Source organism: Cervus canadensis, chromosome 20, assembly GCF_019320065.1.
Source record: "Cervus canadensis isolate Bull #8, Minnesota chromosome 20, ASM1932006v1, whole genome shotgun sequence".
NCBI lineage: Eukaryota > Metazoa > Chordata > Mammalia > Artiodactyla > Cervidae > Cervus > Cervus canadensis.
The window spans coordinates 36494013-36516813 of NC_057405.1; the positions used below are offsets into that span (position 1 = coordinate 36494013).

A 22801-nucleotide genomic window follows, 5' to 3' on the forward strand; every position below is an offset into this window, starting at 1 on the left:
AGAGAACAGGAAACTCAACAATTACTATGTTATGCTTTTAAAAAAGAGTGAGATCAACTTTTTCAAATTTTGAATATTTAAACATTGCTTTAGTTAAAATTCTTACCAAATGAGAAAACACCTTGTAATAATGAAAAAAAAAAAGTACATATGCTATAGTATTATAGATCCCAGTTTACACCTGTAAAAATAAATATTTAGCCAAGTATTTTTAGCGAGCCATAATGTCATAGCTGCCCCTAAATATTTCGCCTTCTGTTTTAAAATCTCCTTTATTATATCCACCAGCACCGCTGCTCACCATAAAAGCTATCTTTACTGTGGCTGTGTTTCTAAGGTTCTTAACAAGCCCATGTTGAGGATATGTTTTAAATTTTATTTTTCTTCCTTCATTTCTTTTCTTGGCTCCCCCAATCATGGTGGAGAGAATTACTTCATTGTGGGACTCTCCAAGACCATCATGAGTCTCTCTTTTCCCTCTGCCATCCTTCCTACAACATTCCTTTCTTTCTCCTCTCCTGATACTATAGGAACAGCTATTCTAATGTCCTTATTAATTATGGGTGAACAAGATTAGCACCATGGGTACAGTTCTTAAATGCAGCAACACATAAAGTACTAATGACATTTTGCTATGTGATTACCATACAAAAGCAATAGTAACAGGGATGTTAGTGCTAGTTTTTTAAGCAAAGATACTGAATGCTTTATATTGCCTCCTGCATTTACAGCTACATAATGGATACACATAATGTAATTCTGTTTTATATAAGTATGTCTCGTTATTATGTCTACATATAGATGTAGCTTATCATTATGTACATTTAGAGGTGTTTGATATACTAGTTGAAATTTTATTTCCACATACCTCTGTGGGAGTCTGCTGAGCCTTTTTTTCAGATTTTGGCAAATCTTTGCTTCCTCTTCTCTTTAAAGATAGCTGAAACAAAGCATGAATAGGTTTAGTTTGATAAACTATAATTTAAATTCAATTTTAGTTTTAAGAGTTCGAATCTCCTATGATCAAAAAAACCAAGCCAAATAAACAGTTCAATCATCATAAGACAGGGGAAAAACCCAAACCATATATACTTTACTTTGGATGGGAGTATATATCACAATAGAAGAATAGCTGGCAATTATCATGTTGATCTGAGAAATATAGGAAACCTACTGTAAAAATGCAGAAAAGCAAGTTGGAGAAAATTTAGATCAATAACTCAATATACTTATATTGCAAATGAAAGCAAATTCTTGTTACCATTCTACACCATTGAAGGAAAAAAAAAGAATAAGGTATTATTTCTGGTTGGACTTAGGGTTGTTATAAGATTATCAAGACCAACTTTCAGTGAGTTTATGTAGAATTTGAAGAATCTCACTCTTTCCTAATCACTCACCCATGTAAACAAACATGATACACATGTTCATATACACACTTACACATGTGTAATATGGTAGGGAGTGGTAGGGGTTACAGAGAAATGGAGGAGTCATGCTTTTTCTAAAGGAGCAGGATGATGAGAAGGAATCAGAAGTGTAGGCTTTTTCAAAAGAAGCTGGAGATTTGGATAGTTATGTAAAATCTTCCACATTTTACTGGCTGGCCTTAATTGAAATTCAAACAAACAACACTTTGCAGGTCAAAAAAAAAAATACACATTGAGTGCCAAATCCTCTGAGACCAGCAGTGTTTGATCTCTGGGGCTCAGTTCCACTTCTCACCACCAGTAAAATAAAGTCGTTCTGTATGAGCAATAATCCATATGTATGAAAATCCACCATGTACCGAATATTGATCTGGATACACAAGGATCAAAGAAATAATGTACCCACCATCAGTAAGTTCACAACCTAGCGAGGAAGACAGAGATACCGACGCAAACAATTTAGTACAAGTTGGCAAATGCCGTGCTTTAGGTTCTGGAAAGAAGGGACTTTGTCTCAGTATGGCATCTCCACCATGAGAATAATGGTTGCCACACAGCAGAAGCTGAAACAAAATATTTGCTGAACTAATGAGTGAATGTGAAATATGAGATTCTGAGGTCAAAGAGGAGGATGGCGGTTCAGGCTGACAGTAAAGGCAGGCACAGTTTCTCAAAAGAACAGGCTTCATGAATTTGCCAAGAACTGTAAATTAAATTCCTCACATGTTAATTTCTAACCCATTTTCAGTGTTAAACGCAGGCAATATGCTCAAGCTGCAACTGCTTCCATTCATTATGAAACGGTAACTACAGGGCCCAATGAATAGTCTACGTGGTTACTTATTTCTCTTTTACAGAAATTCTCCATGTTGCTTGTATAATTTTCTTAGAAGCTGTGGGGACTGATTCACCATAATCAAAAGTGATTTAGGAATGAAGCAGCAGAAACCGTCTCAAGAAAACCGGGAATACAGTAAGCCATCACTAGGGACTCATGGAACCATCTGTACAGGGGCTATCTATGAAGACATGCCCAAGTTCATTTTATTAAATATTTATGGAATGCTCTCACTTTGAACTTATTCCATTATACGTTTATCTAGTGCTTACTAACGCACTTCATAAGGTACAATAATAACACTAACACAGTCTCTGCTCATTATGAGTTTCCTGATTTACTTGACAAATGGTCTGTTCGGTCTGCAATTTAATAGTGTGGTGAGAGCAATGATAATGCAGAAGCAATATTAACTGGCATTGGGTACTATTCATATCAAACACAATTTTTTTAAGTTCACTTTGTAAATGATAAGGGGCTTCCCAGGTGGCACTAGTGGTAAAGAACTCGCATGAGATTAAGAGATATGGGTTCAATCCCCGGGTTGCCCCTGAAGAGCAACCCATTCCAGTATTCTTTCCTGGAGAATCCCTGGACAGAGGAGCCTGGCAGGCTATAGTTCACAGAGTTGCAGAGTCGTACAACCCAGAGTCATTGCACAACTGAAGCATCTTAGCACGAACATGCTGCTGCTGCTGCTGCTAAGTCGCATCAGTCGTGTCCGACTCTGTGAGACCCCATAGACGGCAGCCCATCAGGCTCCCCCGTCCCTGGGATTCTCCAGGCAAGAACACAAGAGTGGGTTGCCATTTCCTTTTCCAATGCGTGAAAGTGAAAAGTGAAAGTTAAGTCGCTCAGTCACGTCCGACTCTTTGAGACCCCGTAGGTGGTAAAAATAAAGCCGAGAGAGGATAACTAGATTATTTAAAGCAGTGGTTCTCCAAGTATGGTCCCCACAGTAACATCCTTAGTGTCACCTGGAAACTTGTTATATGTATAAATTCTCAGGACCCATCCCAGAGCTACTGAATCAGAAAGTCAAGAGATGGGGACCAGTGAGCCATGGTTTAGCTAGTTCTCCAGGTGATTCTGATGCATGATCAAGTTTGAGAAGCACTTGTCTAAAGTCACTGCTTGGTAAGTAGCAAAATCAGGCCTTGACCCAAGTCTTTCTGATCTTTTGTTGCTATTGTTCAGTCACTAAGTCATGTCCAACTCTTTGTGACTCCCAAACTGCAGCACCCCAGGCTTCCCTGTCCTTCACTAACTCCCTGAGTTTGCTCAAACTTATGTCCATTGAGTTGGTGAAGCTATCTAACCATCTCATCATCTGTTGCCCCCTTCTCCTTTTGCTTCAATCTTTCCTAGCATCAGGGCCTTTTCCAATGAGTCAGCTCTTCACATCAGGTAGCCAAGGTATTGAAGCTTCAGCTTCAGCATCAGTCCTTCCAATGAATATTCAGGGATACAGGGATAATTTCCTTTGGAATTGACTAGTTTGATCTCCTTGCAGTCCAGGGGATTCTGAAGAGTCTTCTTCAGTACTATAATTCAAAAGCATCAATTCTTTGGTGCTCAGCCTTCTTTATGGTCTAACTCTCACCTCCATACATGACTATTAGAAAAACCATAGCTTTGACTACATGGACTTTTGTCGGCAAAGTGATGTCTTTGCTTTTTTAATATGCTGTCTGGTTTTATCATAGCTTTCCTTCTAAGGAGCAAGCATCTTTTAATTTCATGGCTGTGGTCACCGTCCATGGTGATTCTGGAGCCCAAGAAAATAAAATCTGTCACTGCTTCCACTTTTTCTCCTTCTATTCATCATGAAGTGATGGGACCAGATGCCATGATCTTAGTTTTCTGAATGTTGAGTTTTAAGCCAGCTTTTTCACACTCCTCTTTCACTTTCATCAAGAGGCTCTTTAGTTCCTTTTCACTTTCTGCCATAAGAGTGGTATCCTCTGCTTTATTGCATTATCTGAGGTTGTTGATGTTTCTCCCAGAAATCTTGATTCCAGCAAGCTTGATTCTGATCTTTATTATTTACTAGATCACAAAGAAGAAAGGCTTAATCCAGCCTAGAGCTGGAGATGGAATGGAAAGAAGTAGGATCTTATCTTGACTCTGGTAGATGAGGAGTAACACAGCCAAAGATGGAGAGGAGGGGAAAGGACAAAACATTCCATGTAGAAAGGCCACTGCTGGGACAAAGATATCTGGGATGGCTGTAACAAAGTGTGAGGAGGGTGACATGGGATTTGCTATCAGATCTTGAAGGACATTGAATAAAGCTTCAATTTTATTTCAGGAAGGACAAACTATTGTCCTGAGGTCAATTAGAAGTATTAAGAGGCCTAATTATTAATTTACTGCATTTCATTATTAAATTAGAATAATTAATTAATGATTAAATTACATTATTAGGTTAAATTGAATTCAATTGTTAAATCGAGTTATAATTTTTTAAAGGAGTGTCCATAACCAGACTGTCATAGAAGAAATACAAAGACACAAAGGCGGCAGTCCCAAATGACCATGAGGCAAAGGAATGACACGCAAAGGAAATGAAGGAAAGTTTGGAGAAGGAAATGGCAATCCACTCGTGTTTTTGCCTGCAGAATTCCATGGACAAGGAGCCTGGCGGGCTACAGTCCACGGGTTGCCAAGAGTCAAACACGACTGAGCAACAAACATACACACACACATGCTCTAGTTCTGAGAACTTTTGATGGGGGGAGGGGCGGGGTCTTTGTTTTTTATTCACTACGTAGACATAATATTTGTTGACTTCTGGCCTAATATACTGGAGAAGGAAATGGCAATCCACTCCAGTATTCTGGCCTGGAAAATTCCACGGACAGAGGAGCCTGGCAGGCTATAGTCCATGGGGTCTCAAAGAGCTGGACACGACTAAGCGACTGCGCGTGCAGGCACAGCATATATATAGTACTATATGGTTATACAAATAGGATTGGGAAATAGTTCACTCTCCCACCAAAGGGCTAACTATTTATGATGGCAAAAAGAATGCAGATAATTAGCTACATCAGTAGACAGAATTTATTTATTATAAATCTTTATTATTTATTTATTATTTATAATAAATAATAAATTTATTTATTAATGAAGAACAAATAAAAGATGGAGAGAGGGAAAAAACAGCTATGATTCTCTCTCTCTCTCTCTTTTTTTTTTTCTGTTTTTGGCTGTGTCCCTCAGCTTGTAGGGCTTCCCTGGTGGCTCAGACGGTGAAGAATCCACCCACCACACAGGAGACCTGGGTTTGATCCCTGGGTTGGGAAGATCCCCTGGAGGAAGGCATGACAACCCACCCCAGTATTCTTGCCTGGAGAATCCCATGGACAGAGGAGCCTGGCAGGCTACAGTCCATGGGGTCGCAGAGTCAGACACAACTGAGCAATGAAGCACAGCTCAGCTTGTAGGATCTTGGTTCCCAGCCAGGGATTGAACCTAGGCCCTCAGGAGTAAAAGCACACAGCCGTGGCCACTGGACCGCCAGGGAATTCCCTATGATTCCAGATCTGGGGAAATCAGAGGAAATCACCCAAGAGGGCTGATATTTGAAGGATACATAACATTTCAACAGAAAAAAAACCAAGTGAACAGCAAGGGCAAAGACGTGGAGAAATAAATGTGCTTGATAGATTTGCTGACTTCGGAAAAGAAGTGATGGAGGTAGAATTTGAAGTATAATGCTTCAGGGATTGAGGTCAGCATGTGGAGGTAAGAAATTTACACTTTATCCTGTGGGCAATGTTAAAATGAGCCCTCTGAATTAATATAGGAGGAATGCTGAAACTAGGCCATCTTTTCCTAAGAGGCATTTTCTATTTTACTTTTATTTAAATATCACTCAAGTGGGATGTCAAACTCAAATAAAATTCTGAGTAAAGGTTTCCCCCTGAATAAAAATATATTGCCTTTAAGGCACCTCTAGAGCCACACCTATCTTTAAGTAGCACATTTAAATTTTCAATAAATATTTGACCATCTTTTCCTATTCCAGTACATTTTTATTAACTTTCTGACTCCAGTGAAACAAAGACAAGAGATTCACTTGGGTAGAGAAAGCTGGAGAAATAAGTTAAGTCTAAATAGTCTCTTTCCCATGAGGATAACATTTTGTCACCTCCCTCCACCCCCCCATCACCCTGTCCCATCTTCATGTACTAAATCTAGGAACCTCTATAAGGGGACCAGTTTGGGAAGCTAGAGCTAAATTTCATATCTGCATCTTTTTTCTCAAGTAGGCACTTCAGGTGACTCTCTAGAGAAATATACTGGTGTTTTCTCTACATCATAATTCTTTGCATTCCCATCCTCAGCTATCCAAAAGAGACTGAAATTCTTTTTATCCATGTCAAGGCCAAGAATTAGAGAGTTTTACCAACAATTGTTTGCATAGCAATTATATAATTTGGACTTGTATTCTAAAATGTTTCGAGACTGACTTCCCTCAGCAATTAAAATTTGGGTCATTTCTTAATATGTGGCATCTTTGTGTTTTTAGGATATTAAACAACAGAGAAGAACCTGTCTAAAATTCTATTTTTATACATGTTATATGTATAAAAGTCTCCTGTGTTTTTTAATAAAATTAGAGAGGTCCATTTGCATAGCAATTAAATTAAGAAGGAAACCATAAGTGTATTAATATAGGATTTGTGTGTGTGTTAGTTACTCAATGGAGTCCTACACTTTGTGACCCCATGGACTGCCGCCCACCAGGCTCCTCTGTCAACAGAATTTTCCAGGCAGGAATACCAGAGTGGGTTGTCATTCCCTTCTCTAGGGGATCTTCCTGTCCCAGGGATTGAACCCAGGTCTTTTGCATTGCAGGCAGATTCTTTACCATCTGAGCCACAAGGGAAACCCAATATAGGATTTATGGAGCACTAAACGTGTGCCACATACTTCTCCTAACACTTGATATGTTCCCACTCATTTAATCTTACCAATCTTAGGAATTTGCCACCATCATCTGAAGCAAACAAGCAATAAATCTCTCAGCTTGTGTTAAAGCCAGAATGTACGTTATCCAGCTCACAGCTCTTGCTCTGAACAAATACATTACATCCCACTGCTACTCCAAAAGAATTAAAGTACAGAGTTATATTATTTCTGGGCATATCCTTCTGCATGCTATTACACCATGGCTGCAGCTGCATGGGTTTGGGGTCTACAGAGATCACACAGGAGCAATGCATTTTCCTATTTTCAACATAGGAGTCAGCAGAAGTGACACATAAACCCATTGGTTCTCACAGTCATCCTGTAAATGCTTGTGACTTCAGGGCAACATTGGAAGTGAGGCACAAGGATTTCTGACTAAAATCTAGAGGAAAACAGAAAGCGGCAAGAAGTCTGGCTCTGCTGCAGTCTGAATGTTTGTGTCTCCTCAAAATTCCTATCTTGGAATCCTAAAGCCTAAGATAGTGGTGACAGGAGGTGGGGCCTTTGGGAGGTGCCCAGATCATGAAGGTGGAGACTTCCAAGGGTGGGATTAGTGCCCTTATTAAAGAGACTCCTGGCTTCCCAGGTAGCTCAGTGGTAAAAAAATCTGCTTGCCAATGCAGGAGACGCAAGAGACCTGGGTTTGATCCCTGGGTTGGGAAGATCCCCTAGCAGAGGAAATGGCAACCAACTCCAGTGATCTTGCCTGGAGAATTCCATGGACAGAGAAGCCTGGTGGGCTGCGGTCCATGGGGTTGCAAAAGGGTTGGACATGACTGAGCATGCACAAGGACAAATGCAGACAGAAAAGAGACCCCGCAGAGTTCTCGAGGCTCTTCAGCCATGTGAGTATTTGTTCCAGGTTTGTGACCTGGAAGAGGGCTCTCACCCGGCCATGCGGCCACCCTGATCTTGGACTTCCAGCATCCCAGACTCTGAGAAATAAATTTCTGCTTTTTATAAGCTAACCAAGCTAACCAGGCTGTGGTATTTTGTCACAGCGACCCATTTTGGAAGGAAGCAGGTGTGGCTCTGGTCACGAGAAGCCCTCCTCCCTCCCTCGTGTTGCATCCTTGACACCCGGCAGAGGAGAGGCAGGTGAGAGTGCCCAGAGATCCTGCCCAAGACCACATCCTCCGCGCCCTCCCCCAAACAAACGAGGCAGGCTCCCAAGCTTTCTGGGGCTTCCCTGGTGGCTCAGCAGTAAAGAACCCACCTGTAACGGAGGAGACTCAGGTTCAATCCCTGGGTCGGGAAGATCCCCTGGAGAAGGGAATGGCTACCCACTCCAGTATTCTTGCCTGGGAGATCCCATGGACAGAGGAGCCTGGCGGGCTACAGTCCATGGGGTCGCAAAGAGTCAGATACAACTTAGCCACTGAGCACGCGCACTACCAAGAAGTTGGCAGGTTAAAACAAAACAATAAAAGTTCACTTTAAAAATGCCATTTAAAGCTTAGCAGGGCTTCCCTGGTCGATCAGTGCTAAAGAAGCTATCAATCTAAGAGACATGGGTTTGATTCCTGGTCCAGGAAGATGCCATATGTTCTGAGCACCTAAGCCCGTGTGCTACAACTATTGAGCCTGTGCACTAGAGCCCAGGAATCTCAACTATTGCGCCCACATGCCCCAAATACTGAAGCCCGAGAGCCTGTGCTCCACAACTGGAGAAGCCGCCACAGCGAGAAGCCCACGCACTGCAACTAGAGAAAAGCCCAAGCAGAACGGAAGACCCAGCACAGCCAAAAAATAAACAATAAATAACAAAAAAGGAAAAAGAACAAAGCTTAGAAAAGCAAAATGTCCCTACTTTTTCAACAAAAGACTGAAGAGCAAAAATATGTATGAGCTGAAAAGTATTTAAAATGGGACATATGATACACCTTTGTTCTGTTCTAATACTTCTAAAAAAATTTTTTTACCAATTCATTTTTCCAGTGTGATAAACTAAGATTCTAGGTCTTGAAATTATTTTGTAAAGATTATTTGGTCCCAACACTCTTCAATGGCCTATCTGCCTTTATGGCTTCTACTTGTCAGCACCTTTTCAACAATTTCTCTTCTATCCCTGGCCCTTAAGTCCCCAGAGTCTTGACACTCTTCTCCAAATTCCATTCTTTTTTTTTGGGGCCATGTGGCATGCCCTGAAGGATCTTTGTTCCTGACCAGGGATCCAGTCTGCATGCCCCTACAGTGGAAGGATGGAGTCTTAACCCCCGGACAGCCAGGGAAGTCCCCAAATTGTTTGCTTAAATGACCTTTGCCTTCAGTCATGCAAGGAACCAAGTTAATGACTCTCCTGACTTTTTCACTTGCCCTAGCCTTGGGTAAACAGCAATGTGGTAATCCTGATGTGAACTAAGTTGGTGCCCATGTAATATAATTCACCAGGGTTTTACAAAACATAGCCTGGAAATGACGGGCATAAAGGAACCTAACTTTGGGCTCCAATCAGTGTCTCTTATACATCAGATCTAAGACTTTATTAGTGATGAAGGCTTTCCACAGTAAAAACGTTCACAAAGCTGACTGTATTTTTCACCTCCCAGGAGACAGCCCATTTGCAATGTGTCCCCATTAAGAGGCAGAGTCTTTTTCTGTACCTCTTCAAACCAGGTTGGCCTTGTGACCTGCTTTGACCAATAAAATAAGGTAGGAGTAAAATGTGGTAGAAAAGATGACAAGCTAATTCTGACTCTGCCCTCAAGAGATCTTGCTCATTCCTGCTCTTTTTCTCTTGGTCCCACATGACAGTCTGGGATAACGTGGTAGATGGAAAGAGTCACGTGGCCCGGTTATTTTCCATGGTCCTAGTCAATATCCAGCCAACTCCCAGAAGTAGAACCTCCCAATTGATTGGCAGCTGACCACAAATATGTTCGGAGACCCAACGGAGACCAGAATAATCTATACAGAGAGCAAAATAATTAGGCAAATAAATGATGGTTGTTTAATGCCGCTAAGTTTTGTGATAGTTTGTTGCATATAAAAAGCTATTTCATTTATCAAACGTTTTTCACCATTGAGACTGAAAAACAATTCAGTTAAGTTTAAAGAAAAAAATCCTTTATTCAAACCCCAGAAAAGCAAAAGACATATGTAAGAAGCCAGGAAAAAAAGGTGAAGGGAGGGTTGAAAAACATAGGAAAAAATAAAACTCAATACACTTTTTTTGTTCTCACCTTCCCCCTACTTGTGTCAATATTTTGATTCCAGAAAATATTTTTTTAATAAAACTGAGCTTTAAATAAGTTATCATAAAAGCTCACCTTCCAGTTTTAAAATGCAGATACTTCTCTTAAGATGCTTCTTTTAATAAAAGAAGGTGTTTAATTAGCACCAAAGGTATGATACAAGTTAAATGCTAATAACGTTCATTCTAACAGTCAAGCTTAATACAGGGTCTGGCTCAGCATATTTTTGAAATACTCCTTCTATTTGAACTTAGTTTTTATTCTTCTTTTTAAAGAAATGATGTATATATCTTTACAGTGCTTCCCTGGATCCATGATGTATATATCTTTACAGTGCTTCCCTGGATCCAGGTTTCTAATTTATATCTGCCAATTTCATTTGTCCTTTTGTTTCTATAGTCTTCTTAGGCAAGGCAAGAAAAAAAATGTTGCAAGATGTCCTAATTAAGTCAACATACAGAGTTGAAACATAAAAAAATTCAAGGAAAGCTGTACTGAGAAAATTCTCAATTGTATTTTAAGGACTAGATTTCCCAAACTTCTACTGCTTGCTATTTTCAAAGGCCAGAATTTAGGAAAGAATAGAATAGAGAAGAGAGAAAAAGAAATAAATAAATTCTGAGAAAAAAACTTTGGAAGGTTTGGGAAAGAAAGCTAATCAACAATTTAAATCTGAGATTTGTTTCCAGAAAAAAACAATAAATAAAAAATGGAATTTTTCATTCTTGGGGAACATGGTGATCTTCTGAATATTATCACAGAGGTACATGACACAGTGGACAGGTGTATCTGGCATACATAAGTGTATGTCATAGAGGCGGAGCCCCACATCTGCAAGAATGAATCTACCCTCTTCTGTCAGACGCTTACTTATTTTCTTCTGTCCCATAAGCCCAGGCCCCATTCCTATCTTCTAAGTTATGAGGCTTCCAAACTTATTTTTTCCTTACCTCCAGTGAATGCCTAAATAAACACTTTTAAAAGCTAGAAATGTTAGCTTTCTGCTCTAACTACTTCAAACCAAAGCCAAATTGGGATAGTTAGGATCATGGGATCATGCACGTTCTTTGCTATTTTAAGCTTTTCTTTTAATTTTTAACATTTTTATTGGAGTATAGTTGCTTTACAATGTTGTGTTAGTTTTTGTTGTACAGAAAAGTAGATCAGTTGGGCATATATCCATACATGCACACATGTATCCCTCTTTTTGAGATTTCCTTCCCACTGAGGTCACCACAGAGCGCTGAGCAGAGATCCCTGTGCTAGGCAGTAGGTTCTCAATAGCTATCTATTAGTTATCTACTGTTTGTTTTTTTAAATAAAATAATCCAATGAATTTTCCTTCCTTTCCTTGGCTCCATCCTTCTCCCTTTGTGCTTAGATATCTATAGCAGAGGTCAGATTGGCTGTAGAGGAGTACAAATTCTTTATTGCCAAGGAACATCAATGCATGAGCTTTGCAGAACATGCTATCAAACCCCACCACCAATGAAAGGGAAAACATTTGAACCTTTGCCTATATGGGAATCGGGATTATCTCCTCAGGGCCACATGGCTTTGAATGGCTCTAGATTTGCATAGCGTCTTTCCTTTTATAAAAGTCATTCTTTGTTGCCAATCATCATCACTTTAGATCTCTTCTGCTCCCTTCCTAGCATATTGCTTGTTATTAGTGCTTAAATGTTGTTAGATTGGAACCTATTTTCCATAATTAGCACAGTGAAATTTACGTAAGCCAGAAACTTGAAAAGCAAAATACTGAACTCGATTCCAGAAAATTCAGAAGATCTGAAGGACCATGGACTATCAGAAGGCAAAAAAAAGAAAAACAAATGTTTCTCTTATTAATGGGATGTGCTTACTACAGAACTAGAGGAAATGAAACTGGGAGGAAACTTGAGATAATACTGTAATAGTGGGGGCTTATAAAACCTCTGTGAAAAACATCCTTTTAAAAGGTTAAGCTTGGACTCAGTAATTGCCTGCCTTCCATTGTTCTGTGCTTTCTATCATATGATCAAACTATCTCCCAGATCCTTAGGGGGAATTAGTGTCTATATTCTCTAAGCTACTTGAGGACATTCAAGGGGCTCAAGGCTACTGGTGAGAGATTTTCTGGTACTAAAATCTCATACATCATTGAAGAAATCCTCTTTAACGCAGGGTATAGGTTCTGAGAGGGTCTTCCAAGTTATCAATACAGCAATAAACTGATCCCAAAGCTAGATCACCCTGCATTAAAAAAGCAAAGTCAACATGATAATAGTATTGATTATTATTCTCTGATACACATATCCCATATTACACTTGGACAGGTATACCTTAAAAAGGCCTAAGAAAGTCCCACACAATCAAACAGAGACAGGACTGGAAGCTTTCTCATTTGAGACTTTTTTTCAAACCTGAGAGCCTGGTTAATGATTTTTGAAATAATAATCAGTAAAAAATTATTTTATGTCTTAGATACTTGATCCACTGTAAATGTATGATTACTAAGCTCTGAAAGTCATCAGCAAATGCAGAGATTTATATTCCCTTCTAAATTGCTCTCATTAATGAATTGAATTCTAAGCACCACTGCATTTAGCAATTAAAATTCATTTAGAAAATTATGGCTGGGCAGTGGAAGCAGTTCTTATGGCTTTTCTCTCTAATAGGGCAAAGAAAAAAATTGCAGCCAGCATTTGTAAATTAAAATAACGATTTTCCCAGTTTTTATATTGTGTATCAACCAGCTTCTACTTAATGTAGTTTGATTTTAACATCATTTTGTATCAACTTTAGAGTCTTGTAAGAAACATGCTTAAAGTACCATTAAGACGACAGGATGCTAAGGGTGGTATTGCATAGGTGCTTTAAAATTGTTCTTTACACAATCACACATTTAGATACTTCGTGATAAAATTTCAAAGGTCAGTGTGCGTGTTGTGTTTAGTCACTCACTCATGTCCCACCTCTTTGCGACCCCATGGCCTATAGCCAGCCAGGCTCCTCTGTCCATTGGATTCTCCATGCAAGAATACTGGAATGGGTTGCCATTCCTTTCTTCAGGGGATCTTACTGACCCAGGGATCGAACCCAGGTCTCCTGCATTGCAGGCAGATTCTTTACCATCTTAGCCACCAGGGAAGCACTTCAAAGGTCAGAGTATTCAGTAATTCCCGAAATGCACTTCAGGGGAGTAGAAGCAAGGTTCTAGGGTAATTCCTGGAGGAGATTAAAAAAGTGATAGCCCACACTTGTGCTTTAAAAATTTTGGAATTAGTTGCTAAAATTTAAAATGTGGACAGTTTCCATTTTAAAAATGAAGATTTCCAGTTTCAGTTGAAAAATCAGAAGACCTGGTAAAGTTGGGCCTTGATTATGGAGGGGAAAACATGGGCTGGGACCAAATATTGAGACATACACACAATATCCAGTTAGTCCCATCACTCTTAACACAGATAACTTCACTCATTCATATAACCTGTTTGACCCCTAGTAACAGAGAAAAGTCCAAGTCTGCCCTGGAATGCTAAGGTCACATATGTAGAAGGAGCCCAAGAAACTCAACCTAGACCCTGCCTGTACTTTTCTAGTAGTTTGCTTCTATAGAAGGCAATACAATCCCTTCACAAATGACTCTGATGGATAAAATATCTTTATTTTTATCTCAAACCTACTTAAAGTAGAAATCACTTAAAGCAATTCAAAAAATAAATCCACTTTATCTTCTATACTATATCCTTTCACTTAAAAGAAAGTGATCATATCTCAAGTATTTTCTTCTCCAGGCTGTATATACTGCTCATACATGCATGTTAAGTCACTTCAGTCGTGTCTGACCCTTTGAGACCCTATGGACTGTAGCCTGTCAGGCTCCTGTGTCCATGGGATTCTCCAGGCAAGAATACTGGAGTGGGTTGCCTTGCCCTCCCCCAGGGACTTTTCCTGACCCGGGATAGAACCATGTCTCTTGTATCTCCCGCGCGGGCAGGTGGGTTCTCTACCACTAGCGGCACCTGGGAAGCCATACACTGCCCAAAGTGTGCTAGTTGCTGTCGTGTCCGACTCTTTGCGACCCTATGGACTGCAGCCTGCAGCCTCCTCTGTCCATGCGATTCTCCAGGCAAGAATACCAGAGTGGGTTGCCATTCCCTTCTCCAGGGGATCTTCCCGACTCAGGGCTCAAACCCAGATCTCCTACACTGCAGGCAGATTCTTTACTGCCTGAACCACCAGGGAAGCCCCATATACTGCCCAGTTCTTCATCATATGACATGATTTCATATCTAGTTTATGGTAAGCTTAACTCCCTAAACTTTTCTTTGTGTAAATAGCTATGACTATATTTCTCTTTTTTTGTATTTGCAGAAATTTTTAAAAATCAAATAGTAAGATCACATTTATTCAGATTAAGTTTCATTATTAATTTGGGGTTATTACTCTAAGATATTAACAATTTTTTATTCTTTCCTTGCCTGTATTTTTCTTGATAGCTACAAGAAGGTTCTGCCTATATATTCTTTTATTCGAGTATAATAGATATTTACTAAGAGATGCAGTTGAAATAATGTGAAAATATTTATATTTCTTATATTCTTTTGGAATAGGCCAAAAAGATGAATGTCTACTGTGCATGCTAAGTCACTTCAGTTGTGTCCAGCTCTTTGAGATCCTATAGACTGTAACTGACCAGGCTCCTCTGTCCATGGGATTCTCCAGGCAAGAATATTCGAGAGGGTTGCCATGCCCTCTTTCAGAGGATCTTTCCGACCGAAGGATCGAACCCACGTCTACGGCAGCTCCTGCATTGCAGGCAGATTCCTTACCACTGAGCCACCAGGGCAGATCTTCTCAAGAATGGCATGTCTACCCACCCACTCCAGTATTCTTTCCTGGAGAATTCCATGGACAGAGGAGAGTGGTGAACTGCAGTCCATGGGGTTGCAAAGAGTCAGACATGACCGAGCAACTGATACTTACACTTACTTACTTTACTCTCATACTGGCCACTCTGTGTAATAATGAAATGTCTACTAGCTGCCAGAAATTGGGTTGGAGTGTGCGAATCAAGTTGCACCACAGCTTTGGATCTGAGTACTGGCAGTGAGAGGGACTCAGAGAAAGTTACACAGTGTCTTGAGCCATGATGGAATATAAAAAGAAAATTTGCTATTCAGTGATAACAGTTTTTAAAAAAGAAACAAAAATTAGAAAAAGAGTTGAAAGTATAAGGGACGAAGACATTTCAACAGGTAGAGGATAGTTTTTCCCCTGAACAGGTCTGGTGCAATTGGAACTCCACATGCAAAAAAAATGAATTTAGACACCTAAATCTCATGTTCAATGTTCATGTTCAATGTTTAATAAAACAGCTATAATAAAAAAGATAGAAAATAAATGTTGGTGAGGATGGTGTTAAATTGCAACCTCCCCCATTGATGAGCCTATCTCTAGAGGTGTTGATGGTTTCCAAGTGTTGCTAGTGTTCTCTGAATGCCTAGCCAGCTTAAATTAAGAATGTGTGCATGCTCAGTCACTCAGCTGTGTTGGACTCTTTGCCACCCCAAGGACTGTAACCTGCCAGGCTTCTCTGTCCATTGGATTCTCCAGGTAAGAATACTGGACTGGGTTGCCATTTCCTCCTCCAGGGGATCTTCCCTACCCGTGTCTCTTGCATCTCCTACACTGCAGGTGGATTCTTTACCCACTGAGCCATCGGGGAAGCCCCAAATTAAGAGTATGTTCCCTCAATCCTACCCACACCACTGTGAGTAATCCTATTCATTTGCGCCATCTAGGGCAAATTTTATTTCCTACTGAAGCACACTGATACAAAGGATAAAGAAAAAATACCCAGAAACAGGCAGAGAGAAAGTAATTTGATACACAAAGGAATCAAAATCAAGATCAATCTCACACTTCTCCATTGCAAGACAAATGACAGAAGCTAATGGAACAAAATATGTAATATGAATGTGAAAAAAATTCACACATAACGTGGAAAAAAATTTCGACTTAAAAATTATTTCATTCTGCCATTCCTACGTGAAGTCGAGCAAATGCTATTTTCAGAAGTGCAAAGTCTCAGAAAATAAAGCATCTACAAACTTTCCTTGAAAAAATAAGTCAAGAGCATTATCCAATCAACTTAAGATGATTTACAACTGAGGTCTCAGAAACATAGTTGTGGTTTAAAATCATTGACAATAAGTACTGAAAGTGAATATATAGAATTGTTTCTGTGACTACATAATTACACAGGAAGCAAAGATATTCTTTAAATTGAAACTTGATACTGCAACAATGGATACTTTAATAGTAACAATCTCATTCTATAATCCCATTTTAAATTAACACATAGGAGACAGTAGGTGGCTCAGAAGGTAAAGAATCCTCCTGCAATGGGAGAGACCCTGGTTCGATTCCTGGGTTGGGAAGTTACCCTGGAGTAGGGCATGGCAACCCACTCCAGTATTCTTGCCTGGAGAATCCCCATGGACAGAGGAGCCTGGCGGGCTATATAGTCCATGGGGTCACAAAGAGTTGGACATGACTGAGTGACTAAGCACAGCACAGAAAATAATCCAAGGGACTGTACTAAGTAAAAGAATTCTTAATTCTGTGTTCCATTCCTGATTTTGGTAATGGTGAAAACTGAAACTTGTACATGTATTAAAAAGAAAATGTATATTCAGATATAAAAGGAAAAATAAAAAACACTAGCAGAATTTAAAATGTCTTTAAAAATATCTTTAAAGTATGTTTTTTTAAAAGTTTTCTTCTGAATCATTATAGAACATTATTATTCTAATCTAGCCATATCTCTAAGGAAATGAATTCAATCATTGCATTTTACCCTTGAAGGACAATACTTTTCATATAAAAGATTCTCCTAAATACAAGCAGACGGCTACCATTTCATGAAGTTCTATGAAAATGTTTTCTTCCATGTGTAAAAAGGGAGTGGATATAATCACATACCAACATATTAGACACTCATTATGCACTTGAATGCAATAATCAGTTGGGCTGTCTAATTATTTCTACTATTAGTCAAGGCTCTTGGCCAATTGAAGAATGCTTATTTTTTGAAGGAAAGAAAAAATAATGTAGTTAATTTTATTTACCACTATGATTAACTGGCTAGACAAATTAGAAATAACTGAGCTAGCCAGACAACGAATATAGAACACTTGAGTTTTTAATTTTAAGCTCTTCTGAGTTGACTCATGCTGAATATAAATGGCCTTATTAAGTGAAATATTTAAGTATAAAATGGAAAATGTCAGGAGAGCAGCTAAATGACATCTTTCAATGTCATCTTCAAATGTCACTTACCATCTGGATAAAGATCAGTTTAACTGACCCTTAAGTGTAAAAATGGAATTAGAACAGACATCAAATAAGTGGCTGCATTTCCATTAAAATGCAATCAAGTATAAAATATTCAAGATATGACCGAATTTTCAATTTGGAAAACATTTCCTAATATACAGTGAAATTGCATGTTATATTCACTCAAATGTAACACAAGTACTGGAAAACAAAGGAACCGAGTAAATTCTAATTTTAGGAGCTAAAGCTGGGCTCCTCTGACAGCAGTCAATGTCTTCTTAAACACGTCTTCCCTTGCCTGTGCATTTATTGATAGTTTTTGCATGTTTAACAGTCTGCATGTGTGAGTTAAATGAAATATGGTTCTTGAATTCAGAGAGCATAGAATTTAGCTGTGGAGTCAATAAAAGCTACAAAATGATCAAAAGTATCTTGTGCTTGAATACAGGAGCCCTCTTCTCTCTGCTAAGATGCTTCTCTTTAAGAATAATGTTCGTTGGGCAGCAGAGGTAGGAGAGAAACATTTATCCAGACAGATGAGCGCTGTCAGCCCTGTTGATGGTTGCAGGGGCAGGCAGGGCAGCCTCATTGTAAGCGGGTCCCCCCTAAACCTTGGCAAATGTGAGCTAATGGATGGCAAAGCAGCAAGGACTAAGGACATACCTCCTGCTTCCTGCCTCGGACAGACGGAATGGTTTTATAGTGAAGTTAGATGTCATGGGGAGCTTCAGAAAGCAGCAGACATTTATGGGAAAAGAGAAAGCAAGAGTTTCAAAGGGCTACATAAAAGAACTGGAGTCCTAGAAAGACCTAAAATTTCAACTACATGGACTTAAAAATTCTTCCTAGGAATTGTCTTAATCAGCTAATCTAGAGCTACGTGATATTATTATTATTATTATATTAATAACAAGAAAACCTGATGTCTACATCATACCTGACAGTTTTTCAAGCACTTTCACATGTTATCTCCTGTTATCCTTGTGAAAAGATTGGACAGGGAACATACTTATTTTCCTTTAAAAGGTGATTAAACTGAGAGTTGGGCTTTCCTGGAAGCTCAGTGGTAAAGAATCTGCCTGCCACTTCAGGAGACACAGGTTTGATACCTGGTTCACAAGATCCCCTGGAGAAGGAAACGGCAACCCACTCCAGTTTTCTTGCCTGGGAAATCCCATGGACAGAAGAGCTTGGTGGGCTATAGACTATGGGGTCGCAAAACAGACATGACTTAGCAACTAAACAAGAGTCAGCCGTTAACAAATCTATCTGAAAGAACACAGGTATTAAGTTTGTAAAAAGAACAGGCCAGATCAACAGGCCTGAAAACATTTTTCTAGCTTTATGTTCTTAAGTGTTTTTTTTTCTCCAAAGATTCCCTTTTTTGTGAGATAAAAGAGATTTTTCTTACAGACATCTTGAAAGTATTCTCTCAATGCTTGCCCAGAGCATTCCCTAAATGTGTGCTGGAGATGCAGACCTTGAAGATTCCAGAAGTACTGAGGTCCCTATAGAGGACAGGTCATTTGTGGGGTCAGGAAAAAGATGGAAGAGGCAGCCTGAGACTTTGCAGTGAAGCCAAGCTGGCCAGTGGAGACATGGGTTTGGAGGTAGATGGACTGATGTGGACCTGGCCTGCTTTCTGAGCATTAAGTGTTCATCTCTAAAATGAAACTATTAACACAATGATACATAAAGTGACTGGCTTATAATTAGCACTCAACACTGATGGCTATTGAACAAGTACAGCCCTAGGGTGATTTTCCACATCTCCCAGCCCAAAATAACTGCTGAACTGACTGTCCCAAACATTGACCATTTAAAGAAAATTCAGATAGTCTTTGAGAGTAAAAGGATCTGCAATCTTCTTCCATTCTCTAAACCTGCAATTCATGCTTTCTCACCAAAGAACACAGAAGTTCAACTGCAGATTTAACGCCCAGGATGTCAGTGTCGGACTCCTGTGTTTGAACTCGCATCCTCATCTCCCCTTCCAAGAAGCCAATGAAATCTTGTTTCAGGGAAGACTTGCTGCTTCCGGGGAATAATTGGGGTTTGCAGGAAGCAAGGTAGAGGCCTGGAAATTTCCAGGAGGCAGGAAAGTCTCAAGAGACCTCTAATACTGGAAGTGGGGTGGCGCTGGAGTTAGTCATCTACTTTCTTCTCATTTTGTTTTTATAATCTCAGCAACCATAGAAAGAGCCCTGATTCTGAGTCAGTTTCCTGTCTTCTCTGCAAAAGAGGGCCTGAAACACCTTTCCTAATTTCCATTCATCCTCTCATTAAAAATTATTTATTGCTTGTCAAATGTTGTCAACAACTTCCGGTTGTTGTGGATGCAATGGTGAATAAGACAGACTCAGTCCTTACCCTCAGGGAATTTACACTCTAGTGCAGGAAAAAGTTACAGACAAGTGAAATATGAAATATCAGTTGTTACAATATTACAGAAGCACAGGGTCTAACTGACTGCAAGCCAGGCACTGAGCTGGATGGAGTGTGACAGTGATCATAATAGGCGGGGCCCTGTCTTCACGGTGCTCACCACACTGAGACAACGAACACCAGCGTGCATGCTGAGTTGCTTTAGCCGAATCTGACTCTGTGACTCTATTGACTGTAACCTGCCAGACTCCTCTGTCCATGGGGATTCTCCAGGCAAGAACACTGGAGTGGGTTGCCGTGCCCTCTTCCAGGGGATCTCCCCCACCCAGGGGTTAACCCACATCTCTTATGTCTCCTGCATCGGAAGGCAGGTTCTTTACCACTAGCACCACCTGGGAAGCCCAAAAGCACTCAGTACAGGAATGCAAATACTTTTCTGTCAAATAAAACCTCTAAGAGACCGTCTTTTCCATCAGAAAGTAATTAACTCGAGTCCAGGGACTACGCTCATGGTGACATTAACTGTTATTCCCTTATACACACTATATGTACACACTCAGTAAATGTTTAAAACTACTTGCTAAATTAAAGTCAGATCAAAGTTTGGGGATTCTAGGCTCAAGAAAAAGGCTGAGACACAGAACAGATGCATTTTATGCCACTGCTAGAGGCAGGGCCATTCTCAGGTAGCCGAGAGTGGCCATGGGGAGAGGGCAGTGGTGGAGAACAGTGTTGGTAATTTAGATCCCAAAGCCTAACGCACCACAGGAGAAGTCAGGTACAGCTACACCCCTGAGTAAGGAATGGACTAGATTGTTAAATGAGGGCTGGTTCTACATGAGATTTTTGTCTGCCACACACAAACACACACACACACACAAGCCATCTCAAAATAATTATTTCACACTTGGAAACATAGACTTTCACCTTTAAAAAGCATTAGAGAACACAGCAAAAGTGAAAAGACAACCCTCAGAACAGGAGAAAATAATAGCAAATGAAACAACTAACAAAGGATTAATTTCCAAAATATACAAGCATCTCATACAACTCAATGCCAGAAAAACAAACAACCCAATCAAAAAGTGGGAAAAAGACCTAAACAGACGTTTCTCCAAAGAAGACACACAGATGGCTAACAAACACATGAAAAGATGCTCAACATCGCTCATTATCAGAGAAATGCAAATCAAAACTACAGTGAGATATCATTTCACACCAGTCAGAATGGTCATCATCAAAAAGTCTACAAACAATAAATGCTGGAGAGGGTGTAGAGAAAAGGGAACACTCTTGCATTGTTGGTGGGAATGTAAATGGATACAGCCACTATGGAAGACAGTGTGGAGATTCCTTAAAAACTAGGAACAAAACCACCATATGACCCAGCAATCCCACTCCTAGGCATATACCCTGAGGAAACCAAAATTGATAGAGACACATGTATCCCATTGTTCACTGCAGCACTATTTACAACTAGAACACAGAAGCAACCTAGGGGAATACGTGTAAATCCATGGCTGATTCATGTCAGTGTATGACAAAACCCACTGAAATGTTGTGAAGTAATTAGCCTCCAACTAATTAAAAAAAAAAAAAAAACAGATGAGTGGATAAAGAAGTTGTGGTACATATGCACAATGGAATATTACTCAGCCATTAAAAGGAACACATTTGAGTCAGTTCTGATGAGGTGGATGAAACTAGAACCTATTATACAGAGTGAAGTGAGTCAGAAAGAGAGAGATAAATATCATATTCTAATGCACATACTTGGAATCTAGAAAAATGGTCCTGAAGAATTTATTTACAGGGCAGCAATGGAGAAAAAGACATAGAGAATAGACTTATGGACATGGGGAGAGGGGAGGAGAGGGTGAGATGTGTGGAAAGAGTAACATGGACACTTACATTACCATGTGTAAAATACATAGCCAATGAGATTTGCTATTTGGCTCAGGAAACTCAAACAGGGGCTCTGGATCAACCTAGAGGGGTGGGGTGGGGAGAGGGGTGGGAGGGAGGTTCAAAAGGGAGAGGGTATATGTATACCTATGGCTGATTCCTGTTGAGGTTTGACAGAAAACAACAGAATTCTGTAAAGCAATTATCCTTCAATAAAAAAATAAATAGAAAAAAAAAAGCATCAGAGAAGTCTCATATTATTTCAATAGTAGCATAAAACAAACATTTAGATGTTTAACTAATGACCAGCACTCATTAACTCATGCCACACAACCTAGGGTGAGAACCGGGCAGCCTTCCAGGGCAGATTTCACTGCAGAGAATTACAGTTAAAAACTATCCAGGTGCTATCATTCAATACTGTGGTTTATTACTAATTGGAAAAGATGGTGAATTCTTTAGTTACCATGGCATCTTAGAGGCCTCCTGAGGCCACTGGTGCACTAAAACTACTGAATACTCTGAGCGGGGCTCAGCAAGGAGATCAAACCAGTCCGTCCTAAAGGAAATCACCCCTGAATATTCACTGGAAGGACTGATCCTGAAGCTGAAGCTCCAATACTTTGGCCACCTGATGCGAAGGGTTGACTCACTGGAAAAGACCCTGATGCTGGGAAAGACTGAGGGCCCTCCTGAGAAGAAAGGGGTGACAGAGGATGAGAGCATCATTGACTCAATGGACATGAGTTTGA

The 22801-nt window shown here is 39.9% G+C and overlaps 1 protein-coding gene across 3 annotated transcripts in view; it reads right to left on the bottom strand.

Annotated features, from left to right (window-relative positions):
- SOGA3 (SOGA family member 3) overlaps window positions 1–22801 on the bottom strand; it is a 47002-nt gene that overhangs the window by 8579 nt on the left and 15622 nt on the right. For all 3 annotated transcript variants that reach the window (XM_043439358.1, XM_043439357.1, XM_043439359.1), the window contains exon 6: window positions 869–940. In XM_043439358.1, coding sequence (XP_043295293.1) covers window positions 869–940 — 72 coding nt within the window. The remainder of the gene's footprint in view (window positions 1–868; window positions 941–22801) is intronic.